Source organism: Lissotriton vulgaris, chromosome 8 (genome assembly GCF_964263255.1).
Source record: "Lissotriton vulgaris chromosome 8, aLisVul1.2, whole genome shotgun sequence".
NCBI lineage: Eukaryota > Metazoa > Chordata > Amphibia > Caudata > Salamandridae > Lissotriton > Lissotriton vulgaris.
Window position 1 is genome coordinate 128,753,262 of NC_141696.1, and position 20,860 is coordinate 128,774,121.

Below are 20,860 nucleotides of genomic sequence, written 5' to 3' on the forward strand. Positions count from 1 at the left end.
GAACAAGGGCGGATGCCCGAAACGCGTAGGATCTGGTGGCTTAAGCGCATTACGAACGTTGGAGTGGCGTGGCTTCTTTTCGACATTGCTGCGGCAGTTGCGGTTATCACAGGAGAGAGCTACACTTTGCGCATATATATATATATATATATATATATATTCTATAGATGCTCCATCATGCGTATCTTCTTTGAAGTCATAAACAGCCCTCTAGCCTCCCAAATAAATCAGGCCTACAAGTGGAAACTAGTATTTTAAATCCATAGTCTATACTTCCCATCAAAATGAAGTACCCTCTCACATTTGCACAAGTCCTACTGCAATGCATTAGGGTAGATGTAAAATACCTGAATTGAGAGTAAACTGAACAACATCCACCTTAATGCATTTTAAAAAGAATGGAACATGACATTTTGACAGTGTGAATCATACATGTAAAAGAGTCTTTTCATTCTAATTGGAATTAACTAAAAAACAAACACGAAAAATAAACAAAAATATTGCCCTATGGTAGGCATGTTTTCTTTATGAAAGGTATTTTAAAAATGAGATATTACACCACGTTCTCACTGTTAAAAATAGCAGACATATTGCAAAAGAGGGCACCATGCCACCCACCATGCGAGAGGCCATTCTGATTACATTACTTAAGCCCGGGAAGCAACCAGAGCACTGCTCCTCCGACAGGCCTCTATCTTTGCTTAATACAGACGCAAAACTATACACCAAGATCATGGCGAATAGACTTGCACCCTTGTTGCCGAAACTGATTGGACCAGAACAAACTGGGGTTGTCCAGGGCTGGTCACTCTCTTGTAACCTGGGAACTCTGTTTGGCACCATCGCTCGTATAGATACTAAGATTAATGCGGCCGCCCTCTTTATAGATTTAGAAAAGGCCTTCGACTCAGTGGAATGGCGGTTTCTATATGGCATCCTCATTAGAGTGGGGGTGGGGGACGTCTTCCTGAAGCTGGTTCAGGTTCTGTACGCTGCTCCTATGGTGCCCTTGAGGATCAATAGATTCCTCTCATCCCAATTGCAATTTCGAGAGGCACTAGCCAGGAATGCCCACTCTCCCCCATATTGTATGGACTAGTTGCGGAATCCCTAGCCTGTGCTATGCAGGAGTACCATGCCCACAAAGGTATCTGATCTCTACATTACAATCTGGTCATAGCTGCATACACGGATGACACGCTGCTTTATATACACAACCCTGAGCAGAACCTGCCACACACAACACATTACCCCGCACAGGTACTGCAAGGGAACCACATACAAATCAATGGAGGCAGTGAGTAACACTGCTGGCACAAAGCTCAACACCTACAAAATAAATAAATAAAACAAATTGGCATATTCTTTAAGGACATTGAAGACACTCATATATGCCAGATTTTACAAGTATAAAAAAAACTGTAAATCAAACAAATATAAAATGAATTAAAAACAATCATAAATGTCACCCGTATATAACACATTATACTAGTATTAAAAAATAATAAATATATAATGTTAATATTAAAAATGAAAGTCATAATTAAACATTGCATAAACCTCTACAAATCAGATTATCCAAACATTAAACAATTGTAAATGATTAAATAAGAATATTAAAAGAGACTGCAAATGGTCACATTACTGTAAACATTTGCACACCTACACAAACCTGGTTCTAAAAGTACAAACATGAACACATACAATTACAAACATTTATATATAGTTCTAATGTGGTTAAAAAAGAACCCATGCCTTGTGTCACCTCTAACACTATTCTCCAAACCACACAAATGTAGGTGTTATGTGGCAATGCAAAGCACTGTGACACAAACGGAAGAGGTCAGAGCCCTGGGTGTGGACAGTATTTATATGCTTATATCAGTAATGCCTGTCAGGTTTGTTTTATTTTCTACATGTGATGGCCCTTTCCATATTCTTTTTAATCTGTAATTCTAAATATCATAGGCTGATTTCTTCATCAACACTATGTAGAACACCTAAAATATTCTCACAAAGTTACCAGTAGTACATTTACAGTTGTATCTTGAATTGTAAGTAACCCTTACTCAAGCATATGTAATGTACTCCTACTACTAGGCATAAATCTTTGGGTTCCGAGATCTTTTCACATACATTTTAACTTCAGAAATTGGACCTTGACGAAAGCAAGGAGTAATTCAAGAGTACTCCTGAAATTCTGGTGCAAGAGATGAATACTACAAGAGTAAGTCATAACTACTGATAGGAAACATTTGTGAATCAGGCCCAACATTTCTTGCAGATTCCTGAATGACAGATTAGGCGAACCAGAGACTAATGACTAAAGTATTGTTACCACTCAAACATGCATTGTAGCGCTTGCCTTGTAAACCTTGGAATGGTAAGGTTTCTGATTACTGTTCAGCCTTAGTTTTGACTCGCGATATACACGCATGTGCTTCAGAGCATGTTCCAGAGCTCTCACATTTTGCCGTATTCCTAGAAAGAAGACAAACCGTAGTGAAGTAAATATCATAATATTTTAACATAGGATTTAGGTCACAAAAAATGATTGAACAGCTCTTGATTTAAGTGAAATAACCAATACAAGGCTGGAATTTGCAGTTTTAGTGCTACTGGTTCCTGGGTTTAGCATTCCTATCCAGAAGTAATGAATCCAATATTTACGGAAATTGATATAGCACTCAATAAAAATAATATGGAGCTACAAATTAAAGATAACATTAAAATGAATACGTTCTTGCTTGTGGTTTACTTGATACAATCATCCATGTAATTACTTATAAGTTTATTTAATTATAAGCCTCAATATCTGTTAATACAATACACTGATTTTGCTAAGGACAAAACAGATCAATGACCTACACATATTGGTATTTCAAAACCTCATCTAACATGATGCTGACAATGAATAGCAAGTCATCAATTTCAACTATATTTATAGCCCAGAGGAAGCTCAAAATCCTATATGGCTTGAATGAAAGCTGCATTGAGTGCAATAAAGAAAGAACTTCTTTCAAAATAGTTGCATTAACAAATGTGTTATCTTACATATCATATTTTACATCTATGTCAAGTGTGCACTGAAACATATCCAAGGCACATGTTCAAAGTGCCAGGCCTAATGCAAGTCCTCTTATTTTTAACAACTTCTTAATAAGTTTGATTATTTATTTAGCCAAATATGTTTTATCAATTTCTGTATTTTTAAATCTATTACTCAATTAGTGGTACATTCACCCACATGCCTTCTTGGTTCTAAATTTAAGAGCACTCACAAGAAGTACAAAAAATAACCAATGCACAGTCAGGTCTGCCGAAATTGGAGAATAGCAGTGGCAAAGCATTCCACTACCTTGGTGATAGACTTCAGAATTTCCTTCACCTTTACCTGACCTCACAGAATTGAGTTATTTGGTTAAGAATACAGTCAGCAGACCAAAGGGCCCATGATGGAGAGTATCTCTTGTGTTTATGCTTTATGAACCACAATGTAGCTTTGTAAAATGAGCTATGGCCAAAGCACAAAGCTCTGAAGTGTAACCTGCCCTTTATAGGTAGCAAGTGGAGTTTCTTTATCTGGGCGACATACAGGCATAGATTTGGAACCCACAAACAATAAGATTGCTGCCTATTTATAATCACTGGATTCATGATAAAGTACCTTTGTGTAGATCCAGGTACATTGTTCTACCATAATTCAACCAGGAATTAATCAAGGCTGTAACTGCAAAGAAGTACTCCTACTGAATCAGGAGGAGGAGTCTTTCGAAAAAGTTACGGCTTCTGACAGCAGGTATAGGAGAGGGCCAAAATGTGAGGCACAAGTGAATCCTTGGAGTCAAATTTGAGGCCTATGTTGTGTAGATCTTGAACAGGCGTCAGAGAGACCCTACACACCCAGCCTCTTTTCCTAGTAAGAATGAATCCAAATATTGCCTAAACACCACCTCAACACCCATCATTTCAAACTGCATACATAACCATCAATGTGTAAGTAAATTTACTTTCCAGGTATACAGCATGTAGTCTCTCTGGTACAAAACAATGAGTGGTGTTCCACATGTTTAACCTTATTTTGTAGCTCTATCGCGAACATTTGTTTGAATAAACCTAAGCGCATTGGCCCACCGCCTACCAACTGCGGACACAACTTGAACCCTTTTTTACTTAAAAATGGCATTATTGCCCTACATGCAGGATAAAGAACTGCATTATTACAGAAGTAATATGCTGATTATGTGCTCCTGCAATAATAACATGGAGGAGATTTTCTGTTTCTACCTCCACAATATATTTTCGGAACTACAGAATAGCGGAAATCAACAGCATCAGGGTTCCCGATATTAGTGCTTGGATGTGCCTTAGCAAAACAAAAGAAAAGGGATAAAATGCTACTGACATCTGAAACTAGTTACATTAAGTGGCAGAATTCTTCTCCATTAGTCAGAGCAAATATGGATCTCAAAGGTCTGAAAGAATTTTACTAAGTGGTCACCAGGAGAACTTGATTCACCACCAAAGGATATCAAATGGTGTCCATGGCCAAGATGTTTTATAATCTCCTTTACTTAATTGGTAAATGGAAGAGATTGGCTGGACCATTTGGATTAAATCGAGAAGAAAGTTTCTTCTAGTCCTGTTTATTGTGGGGGGCTGAGCCACAAAACCTTCCGAGCACTTAAATGTAGCTTGCGTGCAACAGGCAGTGGCATACAGCAATGGGCATTCACACTCAACAACGAAACTTACTGCTGTGGAAAAATCACAAGTACAGTGCCTTTTCCTGAGTCATAGGTTGAGCAGTGGAGGGAGGAGGTGGTAACTGGGAAGGATGTGAGCACAGAAAAGCGTGCAATCAATTGCTATCACACTAATTGGAGTTGTTCGAGGCAGATCAAATGGTGCAAATTTGATGTTAAAGAAGAATAGACTAATCTGATTTTTCTGTACCTTTATTAATAATGTATACATGTATTTTGCAATCTATCTGGAAGGATTTTTTCAGATGTTAGTGTGCTTCATTCAAAACACCTTTTTCACTAATGCAAAAGGAGCCTTTAAAAGTATCCAGCATTGCCTTGACATGATCTCAGTCAAGGTACGGTGAGACTACTGCCAGGGGATTTATTTTTCCCACTTCCTCCTCGCTGTTTTTTCCTTTGACATCAATAATGTACTTACCTACCGGCTCAATAAAATCAGGGTCTGGTTCTACATAGTAAAGTTCCTCATATCCCCTGAATATCTCTGGGATTGGGTCACGTGGCTCCTTATCCTCCAGTTCTGGTATTTCTTGCAGGCTTTGATCTTCTCGAGAATCACAAGAGGAATCTGGTAAATCATCCACCTTTTTAAGAAACAGAAAGGGACAACATGAATCATTTAAATTATTATCCACAGCTTCAATACACAAAAGGAAAAGATTGTGTTATATTCACATCCCTCCCCCGGGACGTCTTTCTTGAACAAGCTGCTGTTCTTTCGTTACTGTGAGAAATGAGAAGATTCTGCTTGATTAACTTTAGAATACAATACCTTTGGCGAATAAGGCAGTATAGAGCATCTGGTTACAAGTGGAGGCTTTTCTCAACATAGTCTGCCCAAAAAGTTCCAGAGCTCCAAGAGTTGCCTCCAGATAGTCATCTTAAGGAAAGCAAGTTAGTTGAGCAATCCTTATCGAAGCCCAACGCACCTATCAATGAAGCTTCCAAGTGTAAACCATTTAGGCAGCAATTATTACCCCTCTGTTACTGCTTTAAAAACCCTGTCTGAGACCTGTGTCATTGAATCCATCTCACAAATCCTGTTTTAAAAGTATCAATTTTGCCTATTTGCAAGGTTTAGGTCCCTCAGGAAGTTTTGTAAGGGAGGGGCCCAGGGAAGTGTGGGAAACGAGGCATCCAGCATCTTTCTGCCATGTATCATCATGTGGTGTCTTGTTGTTGCATCTAAAGTCCTTTGGGTACCTCCGCTGTGCCAGAGAAATTCAATAGTATGGCCTTGTTGTGAGGAGCCTGCATGATCCTGGAACTGTCCTCAAGTCTGCCAGGAAATAGAAACCTGTCCGAGGCATCTAAGAGGCATGATAAATGCTGGCAACTTATTTTCTTTTGTTTAAGATTAGTTGGGATTTTAAATTTCTTATTACTTATTGACATCTTTACATTATTACAATGTATTGACACACAATTGCAGTTGGGTGCGGAGTAATTGTAATCATAAGCATACACATTGTTACTGATGCACAACCATTATAATCGTTATACATTAGAGAGACATTTTTGGGGTGGGGCCCTCCAGTTGATTTGTGCTTTTCAGCGGTAGCATCTCATGTTATGGTTGAGTTTGCCATCGGTGGGCATGTATGAATATTCCACTTTGTGTGTTTATTCCCAGTGTTATTGTGTCTATTCTTGTCTGAATGTGTTCCCATCAAACTCACATCGGAGTCATAGCTACCGATGCAAAACTGTGAACTGTCAACAATAGGGGTGAAACTGTGGTCGGTGTTAGGGAGCTATCGGATTTTGTGCCGACAGGATTGGTGGTGCGGGTGATGTTGTTGCCTTTTTACAGCATAATGGTCCAGGGTGTGTTTGTACGCATGTGAGTGTGGAACCTCTGTAGCTGGGTACTCTAGCATAAACGAGGAGAACTCCAGGCGTGACGTTGGCGCAGGAGTGAATCTAAGCATGTGGATCCTACCATGGAGGTTCTGCGTTGGGCCTTGCAGGAGAAAGAGGTGGCGTCTGGGATTGGGAGTCTGCTGGTGCCTCTGCCGGATTTGTTTCATGTGTGAATTTGTGTAATAGTTGTGCCCATTCTAAGGATATCGGATGCTTACGGATTCCTTTTACTTCCTCTTCTCTCAACACCTCTTCCTCCGCCCTGCCCCATTTTTTCATGGCTCCTATCCAGGCTGCTTCCGGTGGTCCTATTGGGGCACGCCGCCGCATGGCTATTCCCCTTTTTGCTAAGAGGATGGCGAGAGACATAAAGCGGTATTGCACTTTTTCGGTCTTTCGCCTGCGGAAGATCCCGAGAGCGCACGCTTCCCATGTGGACATAGTTATGATGTTGGTCGTCACCCTAAGCGTCTGGTGGACTCGGTCCCTGTAGCTTTCAATGGTGGGGCAGTCCCAGAACATATGTTTTAAGTCCGCCTAGGGAGATTGACATTGGGGGCATGCGAAGTGTGTGTCTGGGTAGAAACGGTGGACACAATGTGGCGTGAGGTATGCTCTGTGGAGGACGTTAAACTGTATGTTCCAAAAGCGTGCATTCCTGGAGACTTTTTTGGGGTATTCTAAGGCTGTGTTCCATTCTTTGTCATTGAACCCCCTCACCATTTCTGTTTCCCACGTCTGACGTGAAGTCTGTAGTGAGGGGAGATTTCGTTCCCGAACAGCTTTGTAGAGCCCTACTGCCATGTGTAAAATAATATGTATGACTGGGTGTGTCGGGGGTTCCCCTTCGTTTGGGTTCCAGTAGCAGCGGCTGCTGTCTGTGAGTTGCCATGACGTAAATAATTAATTTACTCTCTTAATTTCTATGCAGGTAAGTACTTAATCAATGATAACTCAATCAGAAGGAAAGAAAACAGAGTCCGTGGTGTTAGAGTTTCTAAGGGTTTTATTCCTCATAAAGGAATCAGGATATCATGTTCTGACCACCACAGGGGTGTCAGAAGGGATAGATGAGCGCGCGCTGTCGTTTATTGACAATACATAGCTTATATACTTGATTTACATCATAAGGTTCAATGTAAGAGGCGTAACAGCTGAGAGAAGACAAGATAACAGTATACACGTGGTACCAATACATCATCAAGAGGCGTAAACTAGGCGTGAACTAGAGGTGTGTGCTAGAAACGTCACTGATAGGTGACGCAAGTGGGTGGCACCAAGGGGTGGTGCTAACAGAATGTTTGCAATGTCAGCAGAAATCGGAAGCTTGGATGCGCGCGCAGCTGCATGACGTGTGATTGACGGGGTGCAGGGGTCTTGACATTTACACTGACGGAAAGAGACAGAAGTCTGGCATGTCAGATCAACTTGTACTTCTGTCATATCTGATATCTGGTGTTTAGGAACTATACTATCTGGGCGGAAAGGTCTCTAGGGTAGAGGCTGTTCTTATGCTAACTGTGAATGCGTGTATGAGCGCCTGAATGTCTATATGTGAAGCGTGGGGGCACGGGGCCTTCCATGGAAGCATGGCAACAGAGGCTATGAATTACTTGCATTAAGACAGGTCGGCCCTTTTGGCTCTGCAGCTGGAGAGGATGTTTACAGGATCTAGTAGGCAGGAATGTATTCTCGGGGAACGGAACAGATAACTCGAAGGTTATAGTCAGTCTTGGCAGAAAGCAGGCTTGAGCTGAGCGCGAGGGGCCGCGCTGAATATAGGACATAGTTCATGAGTACAGAGGTAGCCTGGGCAGAGCCAGGAGCCACAAAAGAGGTTCAGATGGCAGGAATTCAGGGCCTACTCTGGCTAGAGCAGGAAAATGTGAAAAGTGTACTACAAAAAGACGGTGGCATAGCATACTTAGGAACGGACTACATAATCCATTCATGGTGGATCTGAAAGAGGACAAGTTGACGGTGGACGCAAATGTATTTGCGTCTTCATAGCTGGCACAGGAGGGAAGTTACATGCACTTTAAGCTGGTACATGGAGTCGGTGGGGTACGCGCTAGGGAACACAACATGGCCAAAATTTAATTTTCCTCATTCCCTCCTTGTTCCCTACGGACCCTTCATGAAATATCGATCCTCATGAATCGATCAGTCTGTTCTTGTAACATCATTTGTTCTTCTTTCTTTTGGTTACGTTTTGAATGAAAACTGGAATGTTCAATACAAGAGGTGGCACACAGTCCACAAATCGCTGGCCCACACTGCAGGCACAGGCAGCAACTGAATACTAGGACTAGGCCAATGCCTAGGAAGGATAGGATCATCCATCCCCAAGCTGTTAACGTTGTCCAGAACCAACCGGACCAAGTCCAGGTGCCTGGAGTCTGATGTATCTGATTTGCAATCTTATGGAGACGGGTGATAGCTTGATACACAGAGGGTGCATTCTGTGGAATGAAAACACAGCAGCTTGACCCGATGACCTTACAGGCTCCACCTCTATCTGCCAAGATGACGTCAATTACAAGACGATTCTGAAGGACAACAACCCGCATAGCGGACTGCTCTTCTGTTAAGTTACCTAAGGCGGAGGCAGTTTCATTTACTACTGCTTCAAGTGTTCTAGTTAATCTGCGTATTAATTTACTATTCTGGACAGGGCCTAAGAAGAAAAAGAATCCTTTATTAAAATCAGTGTACTGTTCCCATGCCGTTTCTGTGTAGTCGACAAGGGGGGCATCTCTTCTGGGTCTATTCTTTACTAGATTGCTATTTCTATGGTAATCAGAAGGAGCTAGAAAAACGGGTGGCAGAAGGAATGCAATGTAACAGGTACCATCCCAATCTGGAGGTAGACGAATGTATGCGGTATGACCACAAACAAAGTAAAAATGACTGATAGCTTTGAAAGATGATTTCCCGTCATCACTGAATTCGACCACAGTAGTGCATTTACTATGACCTAAGTGTACGGAACCTTTCTTCTTGATACATAATTCACCAGTGACTGGCAGTACTGACATAATAGGTAGAACTGGTGCGGCTTCGGATTCGACAGTAAGAATCATAAGGCTAATTGTGTAATTACCTAATCCATACACTTCATTTTCTAGATCAGTTCCTATTCTAATGGGCAGTCCCTCCTTATCCGGGTAACAGACGTCTAGTAGGACCAAGTTCAGGTTTCCCCAAACCCAACCCCCATCGAAAACAGCAATGTCGGGATCTAAAGAATTAATTATTTTGAACCATGCTCCGCAGGAGCCATTGTGAGAGAACGGATACGGAAAGAGAGGCAACGCTCCCTTGTAATTCTGGTAGGGAGGGAGTCGGCCACATATCCAGCAATTTGTAGCATTGTTAGTTTGATGAGAATGATGTAACATACTAATGAATGTATTGTTGCGCAGCGCAAGTCTGTAGGAAAGCTCATGAGGAGGTAACTCACTAAAAGTGTGTTCAGCAGAGACATTGTAAGCAGATTGTTCACGCTTGAAAATAGGATAGTATACAGGTAACAAGATGCTAGCGACAATTATTAATATACTTAGAATAAACATAATTATTAGTGTCACTATGCAGTGACTACGAAGTGATTTGCAATATGTTCTTTTCTTTTCTTCTCTCTCTCTAACTCGATCTAGGGGATACATGTCAGAAACTATTTAACCGATTCACCTAGGGGAGGACTTAAACAATTAAACTGTCTGACTGGCTAGATCGTAACTTCATACGATATTGTTCTTGAGGAGTTTTTTCTCTTTTAACTTCGGTAAAGTCTTTGTTATCACAGTCTTTGGTGGGGGTGGGTGTGTCTTGTTCCGGTTTCAGTCCTGGGAATGTTTTGATATGGCTTAGGTGGACCCACCCCTTTCTGCCTTCCAACTTGACTGCGGTCCTTGTCGTAAGTAGAACGGTCTTCGGAGACTTCCAGCGGGGCTCCAACGGACTTTTCCTGTCGAAGTTTCGGACGAGGACAACGTCCCCGGGGCGGACGTCATGCGGCTTCACATCAGTGTTGTCAGGGAAGGCTGCGGCAACCTGTGAACGACATGATTGGAGTGCAGACATCAAGGAGGCAAGGTAATCTGTCAACATATTAGAATCAACATCGGTTATCTTTTTAGGAATGGGCGTCCCCCACATATTCGGTGGTCTTCCAAAGACCACTTCGTACGGAGATAGCCCTGATCTTGAATGGGCGACCATTCTCATATAGAATAGTGCCACCGGCAGGGCGACTATCCAGTCGACCCCTTTGTCCTGACATATTTTGGCAAGGCGAATCTTTAATGTCTGATTATGCCTTTCAACAAGGCCTGCGGCTTCTGGATGTCGGACACAATGGAACTTCCACTGGTATCCCAATAACAAGGAAACTTGTTTCATTAATTCGGATGAGAATGGCTGACCGTTATCTGAGTACACGACACGAGGCATGCCGTATCGTGGGAAAAATTCACGAACCAACTGTTTGGCAGTGGTCGGAGCAGTGTAATCTGAGACTGGGTATGCTTCGGTCCAGCGGGACAGAGCACAGACAACTACGAGAACATATTTAAATCCTCGACAACGGTCCATCTGGATATAATCCATCTGGAGGACTTCAAAAGGGTGATCGGGAGGATGAAATCCACCTTGCTCTACAGGGACGCTTTTACCTGGATTGAACTGACAACAGATCATGCAAGTACGTACTTTCTGTTTTGCGGCTGCTCGTAAGTGTTTATTGTTCCAGAGATTTTGCAAACTGTCTAGCATGGCTTTCTCTCCTAGGTGGGCAGGACTATGTGCTGTATTTATCATGACTTGAACCATAGAGTCAGGGAGAAACCATGTAGATTTTCCCTTCGTCATCCAACCTTGATCTGTCTGGATCCCTCCTAGTTCGGTCCATTTCTTTATTTCGTCTGCAGTAGCATGTGTCTGAATGTCAATAACATCTAGTGTGGGATCTCTGACTGTCATGCAGTTTGTCGGATCTGTTGTATTTATCGTATCAGTTGTCTGAGTGTTGGTCAGTGCTGTATGTTTTGCTGTCTGATCTGCCAGGTCGTTACCCTGGGAAACAGAATCTGTGGCTTTAGTATGTGCTTTACACTTCATGACTGATATGGCTGAAGGCAGATGTATTGCTTCTAACAGTGCTTGAATGAGAGGACCATGCTGTATTTTTGTACCATGAGAGGTCAGAAAACCTCGTTCCTGCCAGAGCATGCCGAAGTCGTGTACAACTCCGAACGCATAACGGGAATCTGTGTATATGTTAACATTTCTGTTCTTCGCTAGAATACAGGCTTGGGTCAGAGCGATGAGCTCTGCTGCTTGAGCAGACAATGTATCAATACGATGTGTTTCTTTAACTTCAGTTTCAGTGGTCACGGCATACGCGGCCACTAACTCTCCTGTACTTGTTCTCATGCATGAACCATCCACATAAAGTGTCAGGTCTGGATTTGTCAATGGAACATCTGTTAAATCTCGTCTGGGCTTTGTTACTGCATTAATAATCTCTATACAATCATGTGGAGCTGGATCTGTCATAACTGTAGGTAACAATGTTGCTGGATTCAAGATACTGCAGCGTCTGATTTCTATGTGTGGCTGGAATAATGTCAATTCGTAACCTGTCAGTCGTGCTATAGTCAAGTGTTGAGTCTGGGTTCTGTTTAACAGAACCTCTACAGAATGTGGAACTTGTACCGTTAACTGATGACCTAAAACAATTGAGTCGCTTTGTCTGATTGCTAACGCTGTTGCTGCTACTGACTTTAAGCATGCAGGGAGTGCCTGTGCTACTGAATCCAATGTGCTTGAAAAATAAGCGCAAGGCTTATGTGAACCTGCTTGATCTTGAGTGAGGACAGACAATGCTGTACCGTCACGTTCTGTAACAAAAAGTGTAAACGGTTTATTGTAACATGGTGTCGCTAAAACTGGTGCTTGGCATAAAGCTTTCTTTTTCCATAATACTTCTTCTACCCTCATGATGCACTCAGCATCCCACGTTCCGGTAACAGGCCATCTGTGTCTCTCGTCTAGGTGCTTGGTGTAATCGGCCCATAAATCTAGATATAATATGGCATCTATGCCGTGCTTTTGATACATAAAATTGCCTGGAGTGTCCCTAGGGGGGATAGGAATTTCTTCCTCTAGTAACCCTTTCCTAGTTCCGATCTGTTTTAACTTGCTGAGGAACGGCATCCTGCTTACTTATTACTTGAACGCTAAGTCTTTTATTCCTTGATACGAGTTGCTAGTTGATACAAGAAATACAATAATACACGTTTAAACAGTCGCATTCATACCACAACATTAATCACATGAAAACATTAAAGACATAGCTAACTAAGTGTACTGCTCAACAGTACGGATACACTGCTGTAACAGTGCAGAAATTCGGAAGACTCGATATACTGCTAAACAGTACAGATACACTGCCTAAAAAACAGTGCAGACCGGACTTGCGTACCCAAACCCGTCTAGATACGACCCAGCAATGGTACTCACCGGGAAGCACGGAAACAGGAGGCCTCGGAAAACTCGACTGGACTTGACTCGGAACTTCGGAAAACCTCGGAGAACTTCGGAAAACTTCGGAAAACTTCGGAAAACTGGTGGGCCTCCTCACACCTCGGACCTTGCTTCTTTCGGCTGGGCTCTGGTCGGGATCCTCCGCACTCCTCACCGCCTCGTCTGGGCACTGATCGCAGTCTTCGTCACCTCCGTGGGTCAGAGGGGGATGCAGGAAATCCTGCCAGTACACGTGTAGTCCGTCTAACTGATGGCAGGGGACACGGATTGCAACGCACCTTCCGGCGCGTGAGGTGGGGGAGGGGTCCCTATTCGGGCGCCAAAATGACGTAAATAATTAATTTACTCTCTTAATTTCTATGCAGGTAAGTACTTAATCAATGATAACTCAATCAGAAGGAAAGAAAACAGAGTCCGTGGTGTTAGAGTTTCTAAGGGTTTTATTCCTCATAAAGGAATCAGGATATCATGTTCTGACCACCACAGGGGTGTCAGAAGGGATAGATGAGCGCGCGCTGTCGTTTATTGACAATACATAGCTTATATACTTGATTTACATCATAAGGTTCAATGTAAGAGGCGTAACAGCTGAGAGAAGACAAGATAACAGTATACACGTGGTACCAATACATCATCAAGAGGCGTAAACTAGGCGTGAACTAGAGGTGTGTGCTAGAAACGTCACTGATAGGTGACGCAAGTGGGTGGCACCAAGGGGTGGTGCTAACAGAATGTTTGCAATGTCAGCAGAAATCGGAAGCTTGGATGCGCGCGCAGCTGCATGACGTGTGATTGACGGGGTGCAGGGGTCTTGACATTTACACTGACGGAAAGAGACAGAAGTCTGGCATGTCAGATCAACTTGTACTTCTGTCATATCTGATATCTGGTGTTTAGGAACTATACTATCTGGGCGGAAAGGTCTCTAGGGTAGAGGCTGTTCTTATGCTAACTGTGAATGCGTGTATGAGCGCCTGAATGTCTATATGTGAAGCGTGGGGGCACGGGGCCTTCCATGGAAGCATGGCAACAGAGGCTATGAATTACTTGCATTAAGACAGGTCGGCCCTTTTGGCTCTGCAGCTGGAGAGGATGTTTACAGGATCTAGTAGGCAGGAATGTATTCTCGGGGAACGGAACAGATAACTCGAAGGTTATAGTCAGTCTTGGCAGAAAGCAGGCTTGAGCTGAGCGCGAGGGGCCGCGCTGAATATAGGACATAGTTCATGAGTACAGAGGTAGCCTGGGCAGAGCCAGGAGCCACAAAAGAGGTTCAGATGGCAGGAATTCAGGGCCTACTCTGGCTAGAGCAGGAAAATGTGAAAAGTGTACTACAAAAAGACGGTGGCATAGCATACTTAGGAACGGACTACATAATCCATTCATGGTGGATCTGAAAGAGGACAAGTTGACGGTGGACGCAAATGTATTTGCGTCTTCATAGCTGGCACAGGAGGGAAGTTACATGCACTTTAAGCTGGTACATGGAGTCGGTGGGGTACGCGCTAGGGAACACAACATGGCCAAAATTTAATTTTCCTCAGCCTGTGCGTTAAGAATTGGCCTGGCGGGAGGTCATATTGTTCGGCCATCTGGGCGTACGTTTTAAGAATGTCTTTCTTTAACATGGACTCTACTACCGTGACTGCAAGCTTGGTCCAGACTTGGAGGGTGCCTGCGGTGTAGTATTTCCCTTCTCTGGTGAAACTTACCAGAGGGAGGAGGGGTGAGTACAGAGGTTCCCTTGGACATGCGATGTATTCTCATCATACAGGTGCGGGCTATGGATAATAAATGCTGGCAATTTATTTGAGCTATGTGTGACCATTAGTCAGATGTGAGAGGAGCAATGCTGTGGATGTGTAGGACTGTTTTCTAGCAATAGGCCAAGTGGAAGAGGTCCTGGCTCAGAGACACAACATTTTATGCCATATGCTAGTTTTAGAATTTGGTTGCCCATGCCATTCTCAATTACTTACATTTTTCTGCCTTCTGCTAAGGGAGTTACCCGGTTTTAATATACTCTGAAAAAGTTATTACCCACAGCCAATTGCCTCACCAGCAATGTAGATCAGAGCTGAAAGCACATTTGACAGATATTAACGCCTTGTAGTATGTGGGCATTAAGGGTTTTCCACCCTTTCCCTTGATGCTACCCAGCACCTAGCAAGCAAACACCCCCACTGTCTTATTCAGGTATTTACCAAATAACAGAGGATATTGATTAGTGCATGCATTCTAAACATTCCTACTGTCTCAGCATTCCATACAAGGTGCCAACAGGTTTGGGCTTTCAATAACTACTATTAAAAGGTTACAATATCCATTCTTGAAAGTCAGAGGTTAAGCTTGCTAGTTCCTGTAATGTCATCGGACATGGGCTGGGGGTTAAATGATATGTGTCGTAACCTTCACTATGATGATTTAGTGAAGAGATACAGTGGGCGCATACGGTGGTGTAATGTTAATGTTTGTGTACTTCTGGCTAGGGAGCTGCAAAGGAAATATCCCGAATCCGGAGGCCTCTGTTTTGGCAAGAACACATGGACAGGATTCCGTGAAGGTGACAAAGGCTTCTGAGTAATCATGACTTATCATTGTGTAGTGCTGAAGAATCTTACCTTGCTTTCCTCCAGGACACAAACCCAGGGAAGTGAATTTCAAGAAGAGATTAAAGTTGTACGCCCTACCGAAAACGTGCAGGTGTGCCTTATTTCTGTGAAACACGATTTAGGGTGGAAGAATGGTCTCTCATCGGAGGGGGAAGCTATGCCAGGTTCCAAATGTTGCCTACAATGGCCCCAGTCTGGTGAATCTAGGTGTGAGAGAGTAACTACAGAGAGAGAGGAAGTGATGTGCTGGAGGTGGGAGGCAAAGGACTGTGTCTGTTATAGAGAGACCAACTTGAATAAAGAATCAGTATTGCTGCAACTAAATGAATGGGCTTTTGTGGTTCAGTACCATTGTTTAAAGTACACAATTGGATTATTCGCTTGTTTCAAGTAAGAATGGACTTTACCATTTGTGATTAACTTGAAATTACATTTAAGGCATGTGATAAAGGTATTAGTTGCATGGCCGCATATCTGTGTTTGACCATTAATCCTGATTGGTTCCTAAATAGATGAATTTACAAACCTGGGTCATAAACACTGTGTCCACATTTTCTGGCTCTAGCTCCTGATCTGTTTCCCAGTCTTGCTGTGCACTCTCCGATGGTGCGGTGGTCTCGTGCTGCATACCCTCTTCACCTTCACTCTGTGCCAGAGAAGATGCTTTGATAGGTGTAAGAGGATCAGGAGACAGTTGTGGGCTCTGTGATTGCTTTCTGGAATCACTGCGTTCAGTGCTGGAGGAGTGAAAGTCTAGACTCCAAACGTAGGCCTCGGGAGGTGCTTCCAACATCAAGGGCTGCTTGGGAATCTTTGGGATATGGGTCTTCACCTGGAGCGGATAAATCAGAGGACTCAGACGCTGAAGCCAACAGGTTTCTAAGCAGATTTGAAAAGACATATATGGTTCTAATATTCAAAAGTCCAAGATTTCATTTCGATAACTCACCCAGTTGAGGTGGTCAAGGACACTAAAGCGAACAGCATTTTATTACAGTAAAAACCTGAATAAGTAACTCATTTGCTTCACAACACAGTCTGGTCTTCAATGAGAATTTACAAATCGTGGGGGGGAAAGGAGAGGAGCCCAACAGAAGTCATTGAGAAATCACATCAATATAAGAGTGCTGCTAAACACTCATTGTTAGGGAATGCTGCATTAATGTCTTGAACATACATTCCTTCCCACACAGTTTGAGCACATGCAGGTGCACTGCATACCAAACCAAATGGAAAAGGATGCGCTGAATGTGGCAATAAACTTATGTAACAGATTCAGTGTAGTGAATGTGTTATTTATAAAGGGAATAGATGTGATCTGGTGGCCGAGCGCCTGTGAACCCGAGTTCTAATGTTGGATTCGGCGCTTGACTGAAAATCATGTAATTCTGGCAAATCACTTAATCTCTCAGTGCCTAAACTTGTAAACCTGAGGAAAATGTAATGCAACTGTAACAGTTTAGCTGTAGCACAACTGTGAAGTTTAAATGTCGAATTCCCTACTTAATGTCTCACAACATAACCAAATAATGTAGCTAGTTTGTGCAATATAAATAGAACAGGCTGGTTTTAATTCTATCCACCCAAAACCATTCATGCCAGAGTGAATTTTGCTGTCAGTCAGAAGGACCAGGGATTTGTTTTAATGAATGTGGAATCGCAAAGAGTGGGTGGTGAGAATACAGATATTTGAGGGTTTATATAAGAATGGTTGTGAAAAGATTGCGGAGAGGGAATACATGAGATTGCGAGGATTGTTCAAAGTCTCAATGGGGATCATGATAGTAGCCCAGAACTGGCAGATTTTTCCAAGCATGTCATTGGTTTATCCTGGTGATACAATGGTAAAGAGAAATGGTGCAGGAGGAGAGAACCTGTTCTTGACCATGAAGAACAAAGGAGTTATCTAGAACAGGGTCCATGCCTAGGTTGTGAACAGAAAGAGTGTGCGAAATTACTAAGCAAACAATGTGCAGGGTGAAATTAGGAAGCCTATCAGGCGGTGCAAGACAGAAAGGAAGTGCTCTAAGAGGAGATGACACCTGGATGAGATTTTAAATAATCTGTTTGTAAAGCACTACTAACCATCTTGGGGGGGCCTCAGATTGCTGTGCGTAGATACATTTAGCGAGGTGAAACCATTACTGGACTAGCAATTGTCCAATAGGGAAGGACGCTGGCTGGAGGTAACCCTCTATTGAATCTGGCCTCCAGCAAGATCACAAAGCTTTGAAAGCAAGAGTTCTGAAACAGTGCCTGAAGAGGTGAAGGCAGTTTTCGGCATCTGACTCAGCCAGATAAAGGATCATCTAGAGAGTCAGTTATGAAAAGTTCTGAGTATTCACCTTCCAGGGTGAATAAGCGAGTCTTCAAGAACCTTCTGAATTTGAGATAGTCATTTTACAGTCTCACTTGAGGAGGCAGATAATTTCACAGTCCTGAATGTGGAGACATCGACTGCCCTAGCTCATATATCCGAATGATTGGGTCGACAATAATCACCAGACCTAATGATTCTGGTGGGCTTGGAAAGGGGTTACCAATTTGGAAAGGTAATTTGATGGACAGTATTGAGAAGCCTTGTGTATGAGATAAACTGTCAGTCAGTAGAGGGATTCGAGGGCCAGAATCATGTTGTCTTTTCAGTGTAACTAGCAGCATAGTACTGTCTAAAGTTTTGATCAGCAATGCAATGGAATGGGTAGAACAGTAATGTACTGCAATGATCTAGATATGTCATGACCACAGCAAAGATTACATTGATTTGCTGAGAGCAGTACAGCAGTGACAGGAGCCCTTTCAACCGGTGTAGATGGTAGAATCTGCTTTTCCAGACAGCCTTTATGCAGCAATAAATTAGAAAATAACGGATAGCTGTCAAAGGTCAAAAACAAATTGTACATTTAGCCATTAGGATTAGGGCTTAGTCAGTAGATATAGCCAAGGTGGATAGACAGAGGATGTAGCTGAACTGACAGGGCTCAGGAGCAGGATACCAGTTTATGCCCAGTATAAGCGGAGCCAGTTATTCTCCATATGTTGATGAACCTGCGAACGGCAGTGAGAACTATACACCATTCGCAGAAATAAATGTGTTCTTCTATCTTGAAGGATTTTAAGATGTCAGCCTGTACGGGCCATGTAAACGTTAAATAGCGTTGATGAGAGGGAAGAGCCCTGAGGCTATTCCGGAGTGGAATGGGCATACTTTTACCTTATGAGTACTATCCTGCAGGATTTAAATGAGCAATGACAATGCAGTACCAGTGATGCCAGCCAATGTAGGCAATTTCTAATTGCCACCTGGTGTTTATTGGTTTTTAAACTGACTAATAGATCTAGTAAGATCAGTGCACACAGGTGGCCCTGTTCCAGGAATTGATATGTTCTTTCCTAATGTGTATACTAAGTGTGTGTGGTACCTTCCTGTTTTATTTCCAACCGGCGCGCTTACCATTAATTCCATGGTACACTGCATTTGTTGTCTTTCTTGTGACTCAAAGACAGCTGTCGGATGGATACTCATGCCTTGCCTTTTTAAAAAGGCTCCATTCCTGTTTTATTTGTTTATTTTGGCATAAAGAGAGGAGCACATGGTTATCATAATACAAGAAAAACAATGAGCTGCATTCCAAGGAGGACTGCAGCGTGGTTTACTTAAGATGATACAAAAAAAATTAACAGTGTGGGTGTGATGGGCAAACATGGAGAAGCAACGCAAGGTCGAAATTACAGCCCTAGGACATCAGAGGGTTAAAGCTTAGGAAGGAAAGACCGTAAGCTTCCAGGTAGCACACAAATGTTACCAATGTGTGTAGAGACTATAGGGCATGTTTACAAGGCATTACCACTACCAGAACGTAACTTTTTTTTTTAACATTCTGGTGGCGATAACCACTTCATCTTATTTACAAGGTGAGGTTAAGCCACTTCACGTGGCTTACCCCCACCTTGTAAATAATGCCTCCATTCACGCAGCACTTAGAGTGAAAGGGGCGGGCAATTGGTGTTGCATTGGGTGTAACAACCGTTGCATTTTGACACCGCCTCCTATTTACAAGGCTGGCGTAAATATGGGGCAGCACCAAAAAAAAGACCAGGCAAAACCTGGTCTTAAACTAGCATAATGAGGAGAAATGATTAATTTCTCCTTGCTTTTCCTGTTTTTATGTGTGCTGCAATCTGTAGCACACATAGAAAGAGCACATTGTCATTCCCTTCCTGCACATAAATAATCATTACAAAAGGACGAGTTGCCACCTCTATATGTGCTGCATTCTGCAGCAGACATAGAAGTTACAAATCGCCATTAGTGATTGTTTATGTGCAGGAAGGAATACCTTCCTGCACATGAACAATGATTCTCTATAACGCATGCACCCTTGCACTATGACGCAAGGGTTCCTGCATTGGCGCTACGCAGCTAAATTTAGTACAAGGTCCAGATGCTGCACGCTTCTCCGGTGATGCGAGAAGTCTCGATTCGATGCGTCAGCTGCAGCAGCGACACCTTTGTTCAGCAATGCGATGGCAACAGCTTCGGCTGCGGCACTCTTCTCCGACATTGCGAGACGCTTCCGTGCAATGTGATAACTACAGTGGCGACATCCAAGATGCGACGGCAGCAGCTCTGATGGCGGCACGCTTCTCCGTGGATGCGAGGCGCTTTTCTTGTTGCGGTGCAATACGACAGCTACAGTGGCGACATCCAAGATACGACGGCAGCAGCAGCGACACGCTTCCCCTTCGTTGCGAGACGCTTTTCTCGACACAGTGCAATACGACAGCTACAGCGGCGACATCCAAAATGCGACTGCAGCAGCAGCGATGGCGACACGCTTCCTCTTCGTTGTGAGACGCTTCTCTCGATGCGGTGCAATACGACAGCTACATCGGCAGCATCCAAGATGTGACGGCAGCAGCGACGGCGACACACTTCTTCCTCTTGAGTCGCGCTTCCAGCTGCTTGCGACACACAGTCCCTCAGAAGGCCCAAAACAGGAGCGGGCACTTCCCAAGGAACTCTGAGAAGCTGGGGGTTGAAGTCTGTTGTCCCTGAGACTTCAG

General features: G+C 43.2%; 1 protein-coding gene across 1 annotated transcript in view; it reads right to left on the minus strand.

Annotated features, from left to right (window-relative positions):
- XRRA1 (X-ray radiation resistance associated 1) overlaps positions 1-20,860 on the minus strand; it is a 364,268-nt gene that overhangs the window by 62,246 nt on the left and 281,162 nt on the right. Inside the window, exons 14-16 of the mRNA XM_086933240.1 lie at positions 16,320-16,625; positions 5,188-5,353; positions 2,366-2,481 (exon numbers count right to left, since the gene is read on the minus strand). Coding sequence (XP_086789366.1) covers positions 2,366-2,481; positions 5,188-5,353; positions 16,320-16,625 — 588 coding nt within the window. The remainder of the gene's footprint in view (positions 1-2,365; positions 2,482-5,187; positions 5,354-16,319; positions 16,626-20,860) is intronic.